This window comes from Heterodontus francisci, chromosome 19, assembly GCF_036365525.1.
Source record: "Heterodontus francisci isolate sHetFra1 chromosome 19, sHetFra1.hap1, whole genome shotgun sequence".
Lineage (NCBI taxonomy): Eukaryota > Metazoa > Chordata > Chondrichthyes > Heterodontiformes > Heterodontidae > Heterodontus > Heterodontus francisci.
The window spans coordinates 33,003,694-33,025,562 of NC_090389.1; the positions used below are offsets into that span (position 1 = coordinate 33,003,694).

The window sequence follows — 21,869 nt, forward strand, 5'->3', positions numbered from 1 at the left end:
GCCCCATCAGTCTACTCTCAATCATCAGTAAAGTGATGGAAGGTGTCATCAACAGTGCCATCAAGCGGCACTTGCTTAGCAATAACCTGCTCAGTGATGCTCAGTTTGGGTTCCGGCAGGGCCACTCAGCATCTGACCTCATTACAGCCTTGGTTCAAACATGGACAAAAGAGCTGAACTCAAAAGGTGAGGTGACAGTGACTGCTCTTGACATCAAGGCAGCATTTGACCGAGTATGGCATCAAGGAGCCCGAGCAAAACTAAGGTCAATGGGAATCAGGGAGAAAACCCACCGCTGGCTGGAGTCATACGTAGCGCAAAGGAAGATGACTGTGGTTGTTGGAGTCAATCATCTGAGCTCCAGGCCATCACTGCAGGAGTTCCTCAGGGTAGTGTCCTCGGCCCAACCATCTTCAGCTGCTTCATCAATGACCTTCCTTCAATCATAAGGTCAGAAGTGGGGATGTTCGCTGATGATTGCACAATGTTCAACACCATTAGTGATTCCTCAGATACTGAAGCAGTCCGTGTAGAAATCCAGAAAGACCTGGACAATATCCAGGCTTGGGCTGATGAGTGGCAATTAACATTTGCGCCACACAAGTGCCAGGCAATGACCATCTCCAACAAGAGAGAATCTAACCATATCCCCTTGACATTCAATAACATTACCATCGCTGAATCCCCCACAATCAACATCCTAGGGGCTACCATTGACCAGAAACTGAACTGGAGTAGCCATATAAATACCGTGGCTACAAGAGCAGGTTAGAGGCTAGGAATCCTGCGGCGAGTAACTCACCTTCTGACTCCCCAAAGCCTGTCCACTATCTACAAGGCACAAGCCAGGAGTGTGATAGAATACTGTGCACTTGCCTGGATGGGTGCAGCTCCAACAACACTCAAAAAGCTTGACACCATCCAGAACAAAGCAGCCCGCTTGATTGGCACACTGTCCGCAAACAATCACTCCCTCCACCATCGCCGTACAGTGGCCACAGTGTGTACCATCTACAAGATGCACTGCAGCAATGCACCAAGGCTCCTTCGACAGCACCTTCCAAACCCACGACCTCTACCACCTCGAAGGACAAGGTCAGCAGATGCATGGGAACACCACCACCTGCAAGTTCCCGACCAAGTCACACACCATCCTGACTTGGAACTATATCGCCATTCCTTCACTGTAGCTGGGTCAAAGTCCTGGAACTTCCTTCCTAACAGCACTGTGGGTGTACCGACCCCACATGGACTGCATCGGTTCAAGAAGGCAGCTCACCACCACCTTCTCAAGGGCAATTTGGGATGGGCATTAAATGCTGGCCTGGCCAGTGACACCCACATCCCATGAATGAATAAAAAAAAAACTTCTCCTGGAAGACTCCCTAATGGCCCTCAGTGCCAACCTTGCTGATAGCCAACCCACTCACTCAGCAGTATGGGCATCGAGCCTCTCACACAACAGTTTAGGCACCTGATACTACCACCCAAAACCAAGCCCCACCTTGCAGACCACCTAACACCCAGAATCATCTTGCACAACACCCGAGACCCTGCACACCCAGTACTGCCACCCTACACCAAGCTCACCCATGCAGACCTCCCAAGACCCTGCTAACCTGGTCCTGCCAACCTAGACCAAGCCCACCCGTACAGAGTGTACAGCACTGCAGTCTGACAATGGCCTCCCCTCCCCTCTCTTCCTCTATTCAGTGCTGGTCATGGCTGCCTATCGGTCGCAGCATTGAGGCCTCACCTCAGTGCTGCCAGCTTTCAACGGCCAGGGATCCAAAGGCATGTGAGGGCCACCCGTTGTCTACTTAATTCCAAGCCCTCCATGGAATTGTTTTCTGTTACATGAACATATATTGAAACAAGCTATTCTATCATTTCAATTGCACTCACGTCGTGTTGGGGCAGCAATGTCACCTTTGTGCTTTCCTGCCACTGACTAAATCCGGAACCAACATCACGACATCGGATTTCCAGGCGGACACATTCAGTGCTATTCTCCAGCCCCTCACGCCTCTGTTCCCACTCCAAATGGCCGTATTTAAAATAAATTTTTGGCAGCGCAGGGGCAGAGATTTTCACCACACTACTCCAGAGATGTGAGCAAATAACCCAGGCTGACATTGTCAGATGAAACATTAAACCAAAGCCTCATCTGCCCTCTGAGGTGGACGTAGAAGAGCCCATGGCACTGTATGCTGGTCAGGACATTGGGAGTACTCCCCTGTTCTTCAAATAGTGCTATAAAATCTTCTAGTCCCACTTGAAAGAGTAGATGGGGCCTGAGTTTAGGGACTGAGTTTAGCAAATACAAATATGCTGCATTCCATCAGCGTAACACCAAGATTATACGCTGAAGTCCTGGAATGGAAACCGACCCCACAGCTTTCTGACCAGGGATGAGTGCTACCACTGAGTCAAGGCTGACACAGCAAACAGTCTTGCAAGAAAAAGAAATGTTACAAATCAGGTAGAACTAATACCATAAGGAGAATGCAAGTGAAATATATTTCAAAAAATTACTCGAGATCAGCTGTAAATGTTGAAACACAGCTTTAAAGAAGCAAACATCCAACAGCCAGAACAGAAAATTCGAGCAGTGCTAATGGGGTTACCAGTTTAAAAAAAGAACTGTGATATTGGCAATGGAGTGGTGCAAGATTACCTGAAAACATGAGTTTCAATAAAACTTCAGTTGCAACACCTCCAAAATATTTGAAACAACTTCATTACTCAGGTTACAGCCCCACAAACTGTGCGTTCCAGCCTCTTCACCCAACGCATTCAGCCAGATTTTGCTCGAGCAGGGTACCTCACTGAGTACATTGTTCAGTAGACCCTGCAGCCTGAAAAGGTTTTGTACCCGAACTTGCTAGAAGTGTGAGCTGATAACGGTGAGGGCAACAGGGTATCTGCGCCCTTATGCGCATGGTGGGAGCAATAGTGTATCTCCTTAACCAATAGGATTTAAGAATTGAGAAAGCAATAGAGGAATGACAGAGAAGGAAATAGGGTGAATTAGAGTCAAAGCAGTTATAGAAAGAGAAATAACGAGAGGAAAAGAAAGATTTGATTTAAGAAAGAGACAAAAAAGAAAAGAAAGAAAAAATTAAAATTTTGTTATTTTTAAAATTGCCTAAGAAGAATTTACCACATGCAGTAATGAGATTGAATAGTTTAAATTGTTCCATTTCTGTGCCAGGGAATTTGATTGGCTTTACATTAATAATTTCTTGTTGTTAAAAGGTTACTTACACTCATAATCACCAGACTTAACTTTCAATGGCAAGTTTAATCAAAAATTAATGTGTACATCCAGCAAGTTCTTAAAAATAACAGGGAGACTCAAGGCCAGGTGCTGTGTGTGCAAAGCAAATGGCAGAGCAGTGTCAATCAACCAGCAAGTGTTGGAGATTAGCAACTCATGGCATACCTCTTAATTCCCTAAATATGCTGTCTTAATTGCATATTAATAACAGCATGCAATTTCAATATGCCATTATTTTCCCAGCAAGATTCGGATCATTATTGCATTAAGTCTTCCACTACTTTAGGATGTTCATAAGATTTAAGAATTGAGAAAAAAATAGATGAATGACAGAGAAGAAAATGGGGTGAATTAGAGTCAAAATCAGGTATAGAAAGAAATAACGAGAAGAAAAGAAAGATTTGATTAAGAAAGAGAAAAAAGAAATAGGAGCAGGAGTAGGCTATTCAGCCCTTCAAGCCCCTTCTGTTATTCAAGGAGATCATGGCTGATCTTCTACTTCAATACCATTTTCCTGCACTATCCCCATTTCCCTTGATGTTTTTAATATGTAGAAATCTGTCGATCTCAGTCTTGAATATACTCAATGACTGAGCCTCCACAGCCCTGTGGGGCAAAGAATTCCAAAGATTCACCACCCTCTGAGTGAAGAAACATGTAACACAAATCAATGCTACCTACTTTTATTCATTGTGATGTGATGCAGACAATCGCAACTGTGAACTTTCATTCTTTTAAAAAAGTAAAAACAATTATGGGTAGGAAAAATCGATCTTAAGTTCTTAATATGTCTGAAATTTTTCCAAGGATTAAACAAGCCTGCAAAAAATAGAAATAGTTTTCTAATGTAATGAGATTTCAGTTCTTCAGTTTATGGTTTTTGTTTTATTTAGTTCCTGAGAAGAATCCAAAAAATGTAAAAGGAGAAGGGACAAATATTGACAATATGAAAATATCATGGGAGGTAAGAAAATTGGCTTGTTTTAGTGCTTATTTACTCGTGATGTTGAAAATCTTCAATACTATCTTCAAAAACATATTAGACAATAGTATAATGTGAGCATTTCTTTACCAGCTCTGTATAATATATCAATGTAAATATATTTAATCAAGCCAGTGTCTAGGCGAGCACAGTTGGGGGGTGACTTGGTGGATGCCGGACAGTCAAAGAAGTCAGGGCCTGTAGTGCAGGAGTACCCAGAGGACATCCCACTTTCTAACCGGTATTCAGTTCTGAGTACCGATGAGGGAGAGGGTTCCTCTGGAGAATGCACTGCGAATCATGACCGGAATGTCATGGCTGACTCAGCTGTGCTGGGATGGAGCAAAAGGGACAAGAGGGCAATAGTGGTAGGGGATTCTATGGTTAGAGGAACAGATAGGCATTTCTGTGATCGCAGACGTGATTCCAGGATGGTATGTTGCCTCCCTGGTACAAGGGTCTTGGATATCACTGAGCGGCTACAAAGTATTCTGGAGGGTGAGGGTGCACAGCCAGTGGTCGTAGTCCACGTTAGTACCAATGACATAGGTAGAAAAAGGGATGAGGTCCTGCAAAAAAAATTTAGGGAGCTAGACAGTAGATTAAAAAGTAGGACCTCAAAGGTTGTAATCTCTGGGTTTCTTCCAGGGCCACGGGCTAGTGAGTATATGAGTAGGAGGTTAGGGCAGATGAATGCATGGTTGATGATGCAGGAGGGAGGGCTTTAGGTTCTTGGATCAGTGGGCCTGTCTCTGGCGAAGGTGGGATCTGTATAAGATGGACGGGTTGCACCTGAACCAGAACATGACCAACATCCTTGCTGGGAGGTTTGCTAGTGCTGTTGGGGGGTTGGGGGGTGGTGTTTAAACTAATTTGGCAGGGGGATGGGATACACAGTGGAAGCACAATAGGGGGTAATGTACAATCAAATATAAATGTGAAGCTAAGTCAGTCCAGAGGACAGAGTAAATATAGATCTGTTAAGGCTCAGGCAAATAATGCAAGGCTGGATTGTATCTATTTTAATGCAAGGAGTCTTACTAGTAAGGCAGATGAATTGAGGGCGTTGATTAACACATGGGAATATGATATTATTGTTATTACTGAGACATGGTTGAGGGAAGGGCAGGGCTGGCAGCTTAATATCCCAGGGTATAGAATCTTCAGATGTGATGGGGGAGGGGGTAAAAGAGGAGGTGGCATTGCATTGTTGATTAAAGAGACAATTACTACAGTAAGGAGGGATGATATCTTAGAAAGTTCCTCTGATGAGGCCTTTTGGGTAGAACTTAAAAACAAAAAGGGGGCTATTACTTGGCTGGAAGTGCACTACAGGCCTCCAAACAGTCAGGCAGTGGTAGTGGAGCAGATATGTAGGCAAATCTCAGAGAGGTGCAATAATAATAGGATAATAATAGTAGGGGATTTCAACTTCCCCTATATTAGAGGGGATAGTATTAATACAAAAAGCTTAAAAGGGGCAGAATTCTTCAGGTGCATTCAGGAAAGCTTTTTGAGCCAGCACGTAGAGAGTCCTACAAGAGGAGGAGCGGTAGTGGACTTAATCCTAGGGAATGAAGCTGGACAAGTGGTAGAAGTGGCAGTGGGGGCGTTTCGGGGATAGTGACCATAACTCTGTAAGATTTAAGATTGTTATGGAAAAGGATATAGGGGGTCTGGAAATAAGAGTACTGAATTGGGGGAAGGCAGATTTCAATATGATAAAACAGGATCTGGCCAAAGTGGACTGGGAGCAGCTTCTTGTAGGAAAGTCTACATCAGACCAGTGGGGGTCATTTAGAAGGGAAATTGTGAGGGTTCAGGTGCAGCATGTTCCTGTAAAGGTGAAGAGTAGGACCAACAGGTTAAGGGAACCCTGGATGTCAAGGGATATAGAGGATTGGATAAGGAAAAAAAAGAAGGCGTATGGCAGATTCAGAGTGCAGAAAACAACAGAGGCCCTAGAGGAGAATAGAAAGTGTAGGGGTGTATTTAAAAAAGTAATCAGGAGGGCGAAGAGGGGGCATGAAAAATCGCTGGCAGACAAGATAAAGGAAAATCCCAAGGCATTTTATAAGTATGTTAGGGGCAAAAGGATAACCAGGGAAAAAGTGAAGCCCATTAGGGATCAAAGAGTCAATCTGTGTGTGGAACCGGAGGACATAGGTGAGGTTTTGAATGATTACTTTGCATTTGTATTCATTATGGAGAAGGACGATGTAGGTGTAGTGATCAGGGAGCAGGATTGTGGTATACTTGAACATATTAGCATTGAAAAGGAGGAAGTATTAGCTGTCTTGGCGGGCTTAAAAGTGGATAAATCCCCAGGCCCAGATGAGATGTATCCCAGGCTGTTATGCGAGGCAAGGAAGGAGATAGCGGGGGTTCTGACACAAATTTTCAGATCCTCTCTGGTCACAGGAGAGATACCGGAGGATTGGAGGACAGTGAATGTGGTGCCATTATTCAAGAAGGGTAGCAGGGATAAACCAGGTAGTTACAGGCCAGCGAGTCTAACATCAGTGGGAGGGAAATTATTGGAAAAAATTCTGAGGGACAGGATTAATCGCCACTTGGAGAGGCAGGGATTAAGCAGGGATAGTCAGCATGGCTTTGTCAGGGGGAGATCATGTCTAACTAACTTGATTGAATTTTTCGAGGAGGTGACTAGAGATGTAGATGAGGGTAAAGCAGTTGATGTAGTCTACATGGACGTCAGTAAGGCTTTTGATAAGGTCCTGCATGGGAGATTGGTCAAGAAAGTAAAGGCCCATGGGATCCAGGGTAATTTGGCAAATTGGATTCAAAATTGGCTTAGTGGCAGGAGGCAGAGGGTTGTTTCTGCGAGTGGAAGCCTGTGACCAGTGGCATACCGCAGGGATCGGTGCTGGGACCCTTGCTGTTTGTAATGTACATTAATGATTTAGACGTGAATATAGGAGGTATGATCAGTAAGTTCGCAGATGACAAGAAAATTGGTGGTGTTGCAAATAGTGAGGAGGAAAACCTTAGATTACAGGACGATATAGATGGGCTGGTAAGATGGGCAGAGCAGTGGCAAATGGAGTTTAATCCTGAGAAGTGTGAGGTGATGCACTTTGGGAGGTATAACAAGGCAATGGAATATACAATGGATGGTAGGACCCCAGGGAGTACAGAGGGTCAGAGGGACCTTGGGGTGTTTGTCACTGAAGGCAGCAGCACAGGTAGATAAGGTGGTTAGGAAAGTATACGGGATACTTGCCTTTATTAGCCAAGGCATAGAATATAACAGCAGGGAACTTATGATGGAACGGTATAAAATGCTAGTTAGGCCACAGTTGGAGTACTATGTACAGTTCTGGTCGCCACACTATGGGAAGGATGTGATTGCAATGGAGAGGATGCAGAGGAGATTCACCAGGATGTTGCCTGGGCTGGAGCATTTCAGTTACGAAGACAGACTAGCTAGGCTGGGGTTGTTTTCCTTGGAGCGGAGAAGGCTGAGGGCAGACTTGATTGAGGTATACAAAATTATGAGAGGCATTGATAGGATAGATAGGAAGAAACTTTTTCCCTTAGCAGAGAGGTCAATAACTAGGGGGCATAGATTTAAGGTAAGGGGCAGGAGGTTCAGAGGGGAGTTGAGGTAGAATTTTTTCACCCAGAGGGTGGTTGGAATCTGGAACACACCGCCTGAAGGAGTGGTAGAGGCAGGAACACTCACGACATTCAAGAAATATTTAGATGAGTGCTTGAAACGCCATAATATACAAGGCTACCGGCCAAGTGCGGGGAAATGGTATTATTTAGGACGGGTGCTTGCTGGTTGGTGCAGGTGCGTTGGGCCGAAGGGCCTGTTTCTGTGCTGTAAAACTCTATGACTCTATATTGTAACTTGCAGTTGGACTGTTGTAACAGCAATAAGGAAAAACAATCGTCATTTATGTAATTATTTGCAATGCCTATTACTACAGAGTGATAGTTGTTTTATTTTGTACTAGAAATTAAAGGGAGCACTGCTGCTTATCCAAGAATGCAGATGTGTACTTTAAAGGTTACTTTTTTGGACACAGTGCTTCCAGACTATCACAAATTTTATTTATGGAACAAATGACAGGGAAATAGGGTGGGCCAGAAATCAGACGTATTGTGCACCCAATTTTCAGATTCATGCTGAAGCTGAGAGAGGCTCTGCAATGGGACTGGAACCTCACAAGTCTTAAGCTAGAGAAGATAGTTGAATACCAAAGGACATGATGTGTACATGAATGATACACTTAAAGAAGATGAAAGGTGATGAAGAATCAGAATGCAAGTGTAGTATATTATAATAGGTGAGAATTTTGTTATACTGCCCTCTCTGCTGCTCTGTCTGCCGGGGAGTGTAAATAAAGTTAGTTCAATAATGGCTGCCTGCTGTGAGTCCACATGCTCATCTTACTCAGTAAGATACACAACAGAGAGATGACGATGAAATGGGATTATATTAGATTAGATTAGATTAGAGATACAGCACTGAAACAGGCCCTTCGGCCCACCGAGTCTGTGCCGAACATCAACCACCCATTTATACTAATCCTACACTAATCCCATATTCCTACCAAACATCCCCACCTGTCCCTACCACCTACCTATACTAGTGACAATTTATAATGGCCAATTTACCTATCAAACTGCAAGTCTTTTGGATTGTGGGAGGAAACCGGAGCACCCGGAGAAAACCCACGCAGACACAGGGAGAACTTGCAAACTCCACACAGGCAGTACCCGGAATCGAACCCGGGTCCCTGGAGCTGTGAGGCTGCGGTGCTAACCACTGCGCCACTGTGCCGCCCTTCTTTTTTACTTTTCATTTGCACAGTGGTGCAGTGGTTAGCACCGCAGCCTCACAGCTCCAGCGACCCGGGTTCAGTTCTGGGTACTGCCTGTGCGGAGTTTGCAAGTTCTCCCTGTGACCGCATGGGTTTCCGCCGGGTGCTCCGGTTTCCTCCCACAGCCAAAGACTTGCAGGTTGATAGGTAAATTGGCTATTGTAAATTGCCCCTAGTGTAGGTAGGTGGTAGGAGAATGGTGGGAATGCATTAGGGAATATGGGATTAATGTAGGATTAGTATAAATGGGTGGTTGTTGGTCGGCACAGACTCAGTGGGCCGAAGGGCCTGTTTCAGTGCTGTATCTCTAAATAAATAAATTAATAAAAATTATGGTGTGAGGAACAATGTCAAACACTTTTTGGAACTCCCGAAGTTGATTTGAGGAAGTTTGGGGCTCTTTGAAAGATTGCTTCGTATGTGTGTGCGTCGTGTTCGGGTACAACTCGGTGATCCAGCACAGTATGTAATTGAAAAGAATGGCACAAAAGACATATTTTGGTACAATGGGGGAATTCAACCCGAACAAAGAGGACTGGTGTAATTACGAATGAAGATTATATATTTGGCTGAAAGCAAATAAAATAGGAAATGAGGATAAAGTAAATATCGTCCTCACTATGAGGGGGCCAGATACTTTTGAGGTGGTGTCTAAACAGTGTTGACTGTGAGGCCCCAGTACTGTGGACTATTCTGAAATTAATGAGATTCTGGACTCATATTGTGGCACAACTAAGAATGAAATTGCACTGAGAGTTGCAGTCCATGAAAGGAAGTAGTTGCCATGTGAGACTATTGCAGATTATATTCTCAAATTAAAGAAACACTCTTGTCACTGTGGGTATGGCGCGAACTTAGAAGTCAACCTTAGAGACATGGTCATTGGAGATCTAAAGAACAATAAAAACCAGGCCAACCTTTTGAGTAAAGGCAATAAGCTGACATGGAAGGAGGCTACGACCATGGAAATGGCAGGAAGAGATAGTTGCAAATTGCAAGGAAGTTCTTTACCTGGGTTGGCAGGGAAGGTCCACTGGATTTCAGCGGGAACCAGGCCACGGCAGCCAAGTTCACATGCTCAGAGTCAGAAATTTAGAGCTACCATTGCCATGGTAGCCACTAGCCATCTGAATGCCCCCATTTCCAGTCGAGGTGCTATGCCTGTGGGAAAGTCGGTCATATCCTGACGGCATGCAGGAGTAGAAGAAACAGTAATGCTCCAGGTTGTGGTAAAACTCCAGGTAACAGCAGTGCACCAGTATGAGGTCATGATAGACCTAAAGCTAGCTCATGAGCCTGAAAGTCATTGAATGGGCATATGATAGCTATAAAACAGAAGTTGATGTTATCGAGCAGGAAGACGAAGAGTTCTACTCAGTCAGAGAACAAGAAAAACAGCACTTGGAAGATGAGAGTAAAAGGGCTGAAGATATAATACCAGAGCCCACAGTAAAAATGATTCACAACTCACTTTTATAATTGATACAGCTGTTATCTCAGAAGGAAAGTACAAGAAATCCCTAAGTCAAGTTTCCTAAAGCAAAACTGGAATGAAATTGATTTTTTTTATTCCAATAACATTATTCCAGTGTTTGGTGTAATTAGTGTTCGGCTGTAATATGATGATGCATCCTATTACTTGCCATTTGTAGTAGTAGGAGGGAACAAAGTCTCCCTGAGGGGAAGGAATTGGCTTAAGAAAATATGGTTAAATTAGGCCGAGTTATTTATAGGAAGGGTCAATAAGAGTACGTCTGACAGTGAGTATGTGCTAAGACAGCACAAAGTGGTCTTTGAGCAAGGAGGACCAAATGATCAAATTAGGCATTACAAGGTTGAAGTCAAGATAAAGGACAATGTACAGCTCCCATTTTGCAAAGCTAGGCCAATGCCTTTTACACAGTTAGAAGCAGTAAGTAAAGAGCTGGATAGATCAGAAAGAACAGGGGCAATTCAGAAGATGAAGAGCAGTGAATGGGCCACATCCATTGTGGTAGTTCAAAAAGCAGCATGTCCATTTACATTTGTGGAGATTATAAACAAATGATAAATAAGGTGATTGAAAATGATACTTACCCGCTGTCTACTCGTGATGATTTGTTTCCTAATTTAGCAAATGGGAAGGTATTCAGTAAGCTAGAACTGTCAAATGCATATTTACAATTAGAATTAACTAACAAGAGCAAGGAATTGTTTACCATTCATACACACAATGGGTTGTACCAGTACAAAGGTTAGCATTTGGGGTGTCTACTGCTCCTGCAGTGTTCCAGAGCATTATAGATCAGGTACTAAGTGGGATGAAAGGAGTATGCTGCTTCTTGGATGACATTTTAGTTAGCAGTTAGACCGAGAAAGAGGACAATATAAGGTTGAAAGAAATCCGAGATCAACTTCAAGAGTATGGAATCAAAGCTAAAAAGCACAAGTGTTGCTCCATGGTGTCAGGTGTAACATAACTGGGTCACCATGTAGATGGCGAAGGTTTCTACCCAATGCAGGAGAAGGTTGAGGGTATTTTGAAAGCAAAGAGACCAGAGAACAAAAGAGAACTTACAACATTCATTGGAATTGTGCATTATTCTCAGTTCATCACCGACTTAGCTAATACATTTGCTCCATTGTATCAACTGCTCAAAGATGGAATAGATTGGGAGTGGTCTGTGGAGTGTCAGAAAGCATTTGAAGTGAAGAAAATACTGACTAGTGATGCTGTTTTGACCCACTATGATCCTAAGAAACAATTGATTTTAGCGTGCAATGCCTCACCACAGGGATTAGGTGTGCTGTTATCTCACTTAATGGAAGAGAGTGTGGAGAAGCCTGTAGCATATGCTTCACATACTTTAACAAAGTCAGAGAAAAAGTACTCTCAAGTTGAGAAAGAGGCATTAATGGTCATATATGGTGTACGGTAGGAAGTTCACTTTGTTAACTGGCCTTATGATCATACTTGGTTCAAAGAAGGGATTACCATCTCTAGCGACAGCACAGCATCAGAGATCAGTGTTGATTTTGATGACCCATCAGTATGATATTAAATATTGTAAATCAGCAGATCATGCAAATGCTGCTGACATTCTTTTGAGATTTCCCATGAAGACTGATACATTTTTAGCTAATGAGTTACCTGTGAATTGCTTGACACACACAAATGACATGCCAGTGTCTGCCAGAGAAATAGAAGAAACTCACAATAATGTGGTGCTCAGTAAAGTGCTCAATTATGTCATGAATGGCTGGCCTAAAGTGTGATGATGAGAAATTGCAGGAGTATTTCACACATAGAAATGAACTGAGTGTCGATCTAGGCTGTTTCATATGGTGTTTATAAGTTATTATTCTGCCAAGGTTTAGTGAGAGATTGTTACAGGAGCTTCATCAAGAGCATACAGGAATAGTTTATTTCAAAGCAGTAGCAAGAAGCTATTTTTGATATCCAAAGGTAGATAGAGATATTGAAGAGTTGGTGAAAAGTTGCAAAGTGTGTCTCAGAATAAGAAATGATCCAACCAAGTTTACTTTCATCCTGTGGTCAAACACAAGAAAACCATGGGAATGAGAACATATCGATTTCTTTGAAATGGAAAAGAAAGAGTAATTTGTATTTGTCGATAGCTATAGCAAGTGCATTTCTTGAGCCTATTCCCAATACCACATGTGCCAAAATTATTGAAGTTTTGAGAAGTTGGTTTGCAATTTATGGGTTGCCAGAGGTATTGATATCAGATAATGGTCCACAGTTTATGTCAGAAGAGTTGAAATATTTCTGAGCAAGAATGGAGTCAAGCACACTCTCATACCACCATATCAGCCAGCATCAAATGGTTCTGCAGAAAGAACTGTGCAAATTGTGAAGAGGTCTTTTCAGAAGTATTTGCTAGGCAGTAATTTCCATGCTTCTTTTCGACACAGGCTAGACAAATTTTTGTTTTCTTACAGAATAACCCCTCAGTCTACAACGAGCTAGTATTTAAACACGCTCCTAGGACAAGGTTTAGTTTGCATAAGTCTGACATCAATAGCAAAGTAAGATAAAAGCAAGACAGAGTGAATATGAGTCATGATACTGTTACAGACAGATGGGAAATGATACTCACCTCTCAACTGACAAAAGACGGTGTGCTTTCTCGAAATGTGTTTTAACCCCTGAGCATTTTAATGGTCAACAGCAGACAAATGGCAGGCTTTCTTGTCGGTTTCAAGAAAGATTAATGTTTATTGAACGACATCCGAAAATATTTGCAACTTCACCCATGCTCACATGCACAAAGAGACACAGACATACAAGAAAAGATAGAGATTAAAAGATAGCATACATTTAGGTCTGATAGTGTTACGACCAGGTGAGAAAGGTGTCCAGGGGTTTCTCTCAGCCTTCACCTGGTCTTACTGTAGCAAGGTTTCGTTTTAAATACACCGTGTTTTGAGCTCCCCCTTGGTAAATCCTTGTTCACCGCTTTCCAATTATCAGGCAAAGAAATGAGCACAAACAGGCTTTCTTAGGTTTAAAGAAGAAAGGTGAAGTTGTATTAAACTTAAACTACAAGCTCTAATTCGGTTAACGCCTACAGATACAAACCGTGCCCCACGTTAGCATGCATATGCGATATGCATATGCAAATAGAGACAGAAGAGAGCAGAAGTGGAACAGTTTGAGGCAATTTCTCAGGAGGGTTTTTTTGTTACTGCGCTTCAAGCTCACTGTGGAGTCCTTTTGTAGATTGATCTTTCTTTTCATTGGGGCCCAGTATTCCTCTTAAAACTTGTTCACTGTAGGAGACTTTTCTCTCTTGGGGTTCATGTGTCTTCAGTGGGCTTCAGTTCCATGAGAAAGAATGGAAGCAGACAGGAGAGGCTGCAGCAAGCCAACCACAAGAGGTCTTTTCAATCCAGGAGAAAACAGCTTTCTGAGTTGAAATTCTCTGTGGCAAATTCAGAAAAAATGCAACAGCCAGTTAGACATGTGACCAGCTGCCCTAATCAGTCCTGGCTCTTGTGGATTGTCTTGTCCTAGCAGTCCTCTACACACAATACTTGGTGATCAAAGGTCCATTGTGGGTTAATTTGGAGCAAGGAATATTCCCTTTGTCCTTTCAAGTACCATCTGTCAATATGCAAAAATGCCTTTCCAGCCAGTCTGGCAGCCATTGTAATTGTTCTTCTCTTCTTCCCAGCAACAATTTGAAATGAAATGCCCACGTGGCAAAATTAATATGCCTCATTTTTGACAGGTGGGGGCCTGCATGACATAGTTTTTGAAAATAGCTCACTGTAAACCTTGCGTTCTTCCCTGGGGTAGGGGATGTGTGAAGATTTAAAAGCAGCGCAGGCCTGTTTCTCCTTTATCTTAATTCACTGAAGACAAAACTTGGAACGTTTCAGGAGGGTGAGTGTGCTGTTGTAGACTTCATTTTGTTGTATCTCAGTCACAGTTTAATGTCGAAAACCCTGGTATAATTTCACAGACAGAGAGTCTCAAAGTCACTTCCAGTCTCTGCCTACAGATAGTTTAAAGATTGTGTTCTAGCAGGGTCCTTCTTTTTTCACTGCAGCAGATGGAATCTCTCTCTCGCTGGCTCTCCCTTTATCTGTGCAGAATATACTTTCAATATGCTCCTTATGAGACTCCCGGTTTCTGTTATGTGACCATGGTTTCTCTACCATCCTCCTCATAAAGGGTGTCTGATGGTGGGGACATTGTTACATAATGGGATCTGGGTGTTACCCATTGTTATTCCATTTTGATAAGGCTGCATTTGCTGACGATGCAACCACTAGGTGTCACCATACTGCACCTGTGCAAATACAGCCTCATCGATTGATGCATCACTGTCTGCGATGTCTCAGGCAGCTGCCAATAATAAAGATGGTGCTGCTCGATTTGACACAAAAAACAAATTGAACCCAAGACCTCCTCACTCCTCAATGGCCACGATTTCGGCCTCCATCCCCACAAGCATAACCCCGCTCCCTCCTGTGATCACCACCTCAATTGCCACATTCAGGTCCCCGCTCCCTCCCGCAATTGCCACTTCAATCGTCACTTCTCTTTGCGGCTCCTTCCTGTGCCCGTCTACTCCCTGTTCCTTTCTGCTACTCGCTCCCTGCCTTGCTGCCCTGAGAAGCAGTGTGGGGGGATTGGTGAGGCGGGGAGTGAGTGGTGGGAGGGAATGGCGAGCAAACGGGTGCGGGAGGGAGCGATAAAGAGAAGTGGCGATCATGTGAGGGAGCAGGGAAGAAAAGTGTTGATTGAAGTGGAAATCGCGGCAGGGAGTGGAGTACTGTTGATGGGGGAGGTGGCGGCAGGCAGCGATAGTGGCCATTCAGGGGAGAGGTAACACTCAGACAACATTATGTAGTGACATTGCCCCGTGCATGCGTGGATTCATACTGGCAATTTGGTAAAAGTTCGGTGTTACGACCAAATGAGAAAGGGGTCTAGGAGTTCCCTCTCAGCCTTTGCCTAGTTTGACCGTAATAGGGGTTAATTTTTAAAACATTGTGATTTTAGTTCACCCTCAGTGAATCCTTGTTCACTGCTCTCCAACTGTAAGGCAAAACAATCAACCAGACAGGTTTTCTTAGATTTAAACAAGAAAGATGGAAGTTTATTAACCTTAAACTCTAATTCAGTTAACTACTACGAATATGCGATGCAACGCAACCACGCTCGCATGCATACACGATAAACACACGCAGATAGAGACAGAAAAATAGAAAGAATAAAGGGGAAAGGTTCAAGGCAATAGCTGGGATTTATTTACGGTCCTTTGCGTTCTATGTAGAGTCTTTGATTGCCGTTAAGTCTTGCCGTTTCGTTGGGGCCCAGTACACGCTTTAAAACTTGTTTCGATGTAGGAGTCTTTTCTGTCTTTAGGTTTAAACGACTTCAGTGGATCCAGAGATTTGTGAGAGTGAGAGTGAGCAAGCTAGGAGAGAGGCTCTCTTCTTCCAAGATCAGTTGCAATCTGACCCAAAACTGTGTGTGAGCAGTTCAAAACAAAAACCTGGGCCAGCAGGTTAGTCATGTGACTAGCTGTTTTCACAAACTCCTGCATTTGTGGCTTCTCCAGCTTAGCAGACACCCAGGAATGCTGGCTTTCTTACACATTCAATATCTAGTGATCAAAATCCTTTTGGCTTAATTGGATCAGGTAGCAGTTCTATTGTCTCGCTAGGCAACTGTCTCTTAGTATTCAAATTTTTCCGGCCACTGCTGATCTCTCTAAACAATTCATCTCTTCAGCAGTTTACAATTAATGTTCAGATGACAAAATTAATATGCCTTATTTGTGGCAGGTGGGGTTCATCATGACACCTCCACACCCAGTGGAATGAAATGTGATTTTTTGAAGTCATGAAAAGGGACTATAGAGAAGTGTAGGTACAGGAAAACACACATGCATCTCTCTCACTCAATCAGAAATCCTAAATTTGTTACCACCTGTCTTTTATTGTAGCAGTGCTGCTTTAAACTACCCTTTTGGCATCCCAATAAACATGTAATTTTTGGGGACGTTTCTCAGTTTGCATATTCCATGACTGCCTAGCGTGTCTTTGTTCCTGTTGAGGTCTGCAGGAGTAGGGTTAGATTTAATTCGCCATAAATTGGAATTCATGTGCCATGGGCATTGGCAGTGGGTGGTTCCACTCTGAACTGTCTTTCAGTGTTTTGATGAGTCATGCAAGGGCTTTTCACCTTAGGGGCTGGTTGGTTCCCTTTCTTCCTGACTGTGGGGGCGGATTCCTTGCAAATCTTCCCTTTGTCCTCTGGGACACTCCTGCTTGCAGCTATTTGCCCAAATTCTACTGCACTTTGACTAGGTGAGGCGTCACCCTCACGGTTTCTCTGCCCTCTTGAGGACTTTCTTTGTCTCTGCAGGTTCCTGTAAATGTTGTTAGCAACTCTGGTGGAGTGCTTCTAGTGTCTGCATTTACATAGAAGGATGTGGGGTCTATCGTTTCAAACATTTCAGGGTTGGCAGACCAGACAGTAGGGGTTTTCATTTCGGATCCCTTCAGGAATTCCTTTCACCTGTTGTCTTTGTCCATCTTCCCCTTTCCTTTCTAACCTTTTGCCAGACTTGCGCCTGTCTGGCCCCTTTTGTTTTCGACAGGGGTCCCTCACCATTCACCAGCCCTCTGCTGGAGAGTCTTCCAAACACCGATACAGGACTAAAGGGTGCAGATTTCACTGCAGATTGGGGTTTCTCCTCAACCTGGCACATGTGGCAACTCCTACGGTACTCCACCAGATCTTTGTGGAGTTTTGGCCAGTCAAATTGCTATCTTATGCAGGCTTTTGTTTTTCGTATACCAACATATACAGCCACCGTAATCTCATAAGCCACTCTTAATATTTCTGTCCGGTACCTCTACGGCACCATTAACTGGTGAACCACTCTTTGTCCTCAGGTCTGTGAGGAGAATTCCACTTCCTCATCAGTACCTCATTCTTGAAATAGGAGCAATTAGGTACTCCCTCTGCTTCAATTTCAGACTGGGCAGCCTGTGCTAAATTTCTCAATACTGGGTCAGGTCGCTGAGCCTCAACTAGGGAAGATCCATTTAATTAATTCCCTGTCTCTTCTAACTTTGCAAAGAAAGTCTCAGATAGACATACTTCATGGCCAATTCAGTCTCCTTTGGGGGAGCTGGTTTGATCATGGCCTGATTCACTACACCTTCAGGGAAACTTCAGGGGACCGCCTCCTGCCACTGCCCTGTCTCTCTGACCTCCTGTGGTCTCTCTTTCACTACTGGGGAAGCTACCACCTTCGTCCCCACCAGACCATTAACTAGGAGCAGGTCAACCCCGTCCACAGGCAAACTAGGGACAATCCCTACGATCACCGGTCCTGAAACTAGGTCGCATTCCAAGTGCACTTGGTGTAAAGGTACAGGCATGCACTGCCCCCCAATACCATTCACCACCATTCTGGTGTTCACTGCACTCTCTGGGGGAAAGGTCAAGCCTTCTCCCAGTAAAAGGGATCTAGTGGCGCCTGTGACCCTGAGGATTACTATTGGCTTGCATGCCCCACTCGAGGGGTATGAGGTTACTGTCCCTTCAGACACAAAATCCTGATAATCTTCAGGAACCCTGTTAAATTTTCCTGCACTCTTGGCAGTATGCTTTCTGGGTCTCACAACTACTGCAGTTAAAGCCGCAGTTTGTTTTATTGTGTTTTCCATCAGTGTCCCTTCTCCTTCATTGTGCCCTGATTAACCCTCCAGGCTTTCCCTTTAGTTTCCAGCAGTCAACTCTTAGATGCCCTGTTTTATTACAATGGAAGCACACAGGTCTCCGTGTCTCACGTCTACTAGCAGCACCTTCTCTTTTGGCTGGAGGAGAGCCCCCTGTGTCTCCTGCTTTTTTTTCTCTCCCAGGACTGCTTGGGCTTCTATCACCTTCCCACACTTTGTCCTTTTCGGATTTGTGATGGTGACTAGGAAAGGTTTTCCCCTGGGGCACTAACTTGTAGATCAACACAAACTCATCAGACAGAGCTGTGATGTGCGGGCTCTATGAACATTCTGTTTCTCTACATGTGTCTTTATGGACAGTGGAACAGAGTTTTTACATTCCTCGAGTAAAATTACCTCTCTGAGATTTTCATAGCTTAGCTGCACTTCAGGAGCCCTCAGCCACTGGTCAAAAGCCAGCTGCTTATTTCTCTCAAAATCCAGATAAGTTTGATCAGCTTGCTTCTTGAGGGTTCTAAACTTTTGGCAATAGACTTCCGGTACTAACTCACATGCCCCGAGGATAGCATTTTTTGTCAGTTCATAATTTGATGAACTCTCATTTGGCAACAGGGATTAAACCTCATGGGCTTTCCCTGTTAGCTTGCTTTGTAGCAGCAGAGTCCAAGTCTCATCTGGCCACTTTAACTGCCTTGCCAGTTTTTCAAAAGATACAAAAAATGCCTCCACGTCTCCCTCATTGAATTTTGGAATTAATTGGGAAAGTTTTAACAATTCTATACACAGCCCTGAATTATGCTCCTCCATATTGGACATGCTTTAACAAGGGTTGCTCTGTTGCCCCCCTGATTAAATCAAGCTGCCTCAACTCTTTCTCTTCATGTTCCTTCTGAAAGGTTCTTTCGTTCTCTCTCTCCTCTCTTTTCCTTTCTCCTGTCTTTCTTTCTCTCTCCCCTGTCTCTCTCTTTCTCTCTCCCCTGTCTCTCTCTTTCTCTCTCCCCAGTCTCTCACTTTCTTTCTCCTGTCTCTCTTTCCTCACTTTCCTTCTGGAAGGCTCTTTCTTTCTCTTTCTCCTGTCTCTCTCTTTCTCTTTCTCCTTCAAATTCAAGTTTCCTGTCACAATTGTATCTTTACTAGCAATACCCTGTCGGAGTCTATTTCTAACCCTGTTCTGCTTCTTCAGATTCAAGGGAACAATGGTTGGCCACTAGACTCAGGAGTTCAGATATTCTCGCCTTGGTACGTATAGTGATCCCACACTGCTCAGCCTTTTTTCTCAACTCCTCCATAGACAATGCTTTTAACTTATCCCAAGTTACTTCAAATGGGGAGTTACTGGCTTCAGTCGCAGACATGTGAATATTCTGGCACACACAACCACAAGAAAACCTGCATTGAAATGTTTTCTCTTTTTTTGTAATTGGGATCAATTTGACTTGCCACTTCCAATTTCCTTGTTTGTCTGTGAGTCAAATCCCGGATGCTAGCCCCAAAACTTCTGTTATGACCAGGTGAGAAAGGGGTCTAGGGGTTCCCTCTCAGCCTTTGCCTGGTTTGACCGTAACAGGGTTTAATTTTGAAAACACTGTGATTTTAACTCACCTTGCTCACTGCTCTCCAATTCTAAGGCAAAGAAATCAACCAAATAGGTTTTCTTAGATTTAAACAAGAAAGATGGAAGTGTATTAACTCTAATTCGGTTAACTACTACGAATATGTGACGTGACCACGCTAGCCTGCATACACGATAAACACACATGCAGATAGAGACAGAAAATTAGAAAGGATAAAGGGGAAGAGTTCGAGGCAATAGCTGGGATTTATTTATAGTCCTTTGAGTTTGATGTAGAGTCTTTGATTGCCAGTAGGTCTTGCCATTTCATTGGGGCCCAGTGCACACTTTAAAACTTGTTTTGATGTAGGAGTCTTTTCTGTCTTTAGGTTTAAATGACTTCAGTGGATCTGGAGATTTGTGAAAGAGAGAGAGCTATCCAGTAGAGAGGCTCTCTTCTTACAAGTTCAGTTGCAATCTGACCCAAAACTGTGCTGTGAGCAGTTCAAACAAAAACCTGGGCCAGCAGGTTAATCATGTGACTATCTGTTTTAACAAACTCCTGCATTTGTGAATTCTCCATCTTCGTAGCCACCCTGGAATGCTGGCTTTCTTACACATTCAATGTCTGGTGATCAAATTCCCTTTGGTTTAATTGGATCAGGTAGCAGTTCTATTGTCTCTTTAGACAACTGTCTCCTAGTATGCAAATTTTTCCAGCCACTGCTGATCTCTTTAAACAATTCATCTCTTCAGTCCAGTTTAAAATTAATGTTCATATGACAAAATTAATATGCCTCATTCGTGGCAGGTGGGGTCTTCATGACATTGGACACATTGATAACATTGGCGATCACTCTGTGCATGCTTTGCGTTGTTAGGAGACACTTCATTTTGATGGGGGGGAGGTTTTTTACACAATCATTCCTTTGACTTTGAATCTGGAGACACCATGTCTGCCATGCCATTGTTAACCCAATTTATTGAAGAGAGGTAACCATTAATGCAGAATGGGCTATTTACATTTTCGTGCTTTCTCCAAGGCTGGTCCAGATATGAAGATTGACTCAGGGTTCTTGTAGTTTTCATGTGTATTGGCAGTCTAGGATAAGGTCACCTGACCTCTACTCCGTCTTGTTTTCAGGAAAAGTGCCTGTTTTGTATGCTCATTATATCATTCATCATTTCTCCATGTATGAGCGTGACAATACATGTGGCATGAAACTTAGAAAGTGCAGTGCTGGTCAGAAAGTCGTGGTGAAAAACCGCCAAGGTGATAAGGAGAAGTATGTGTTTTAGTTGTTATAAAAAGGCTAGGTGCATTCACATGTCTAGTGAAGATTGGAGATAGACTCCATCAATGTCATGCACATCATTTGTTTGAAAGAGGAAATCTGATAAAGGGAGGGCATGAGAAACCTCCTATAGTCCAAATTCCTACAGTCCCAAGTGAAAGTGAGAAAGCAAGTGAAACTCACAAAGAAAATGAAAGTTTATCTGAATCACAGAATTCAGTAGAGCAAAATGTGTCAGTATCTTTGATTAAGACTAATCAATCAATTTCACAGTCCCAACCATTAAGTGGAGTTGGTCGTCAAAGCTCAGAGTTGACATAGTTTGAGATGTTGGGAGAGCAGAGTCAAGCTAATTGAAATGGCAGAAGCGAAGCAGGCATAAAGAGAAAGATGCCAGATAGATTGATTGAAACTAAGTAGGAAGGAAGAATAAATAGTTGTTATTTACATTACTTCTCATCAAATGATGATATTTTTGTTAAAGGCATGCTGGTCTTAAGGAAAAACCAATTTTTTTACATGCAGATTACTCTGGAAATATTGGTCATACATGTTTTAGTTGTGATTACAGTAACAACAAACATGCAACCCAACCTTTTAAATTCAGGCATTGATCTTGTATTCTGGGAAATTATGTACATGTACCATTTTAAATATATAAGTTGTTTTTGAAGTGGGGAGGGAGTGTAGTATATTG

General features: G+C 43.3%; 1 protein-coding gene across 1 annotated transcript in view; it reads left to right on the plus strand.

The window, feature by feature from the left end:
* Window positions 1–21,869, plus strand: part of chl1b (cell adhesion molecule L1-like b) — a 689,058-nt gene that overhangs the window by 303,817 nt on the left and 363,372 nt on the right. The window contains exon 18 of the mRNA XM_068052302.1: window positions 4,174–4,244. Within this exon, the coding sequence (XP_067908403.1) occupies window positions 4,174–4,244 (71 nt within the window). The remainder of the gene's footprint in view (window positions 1–4,173; window positions 4,245–21,869) is intronic.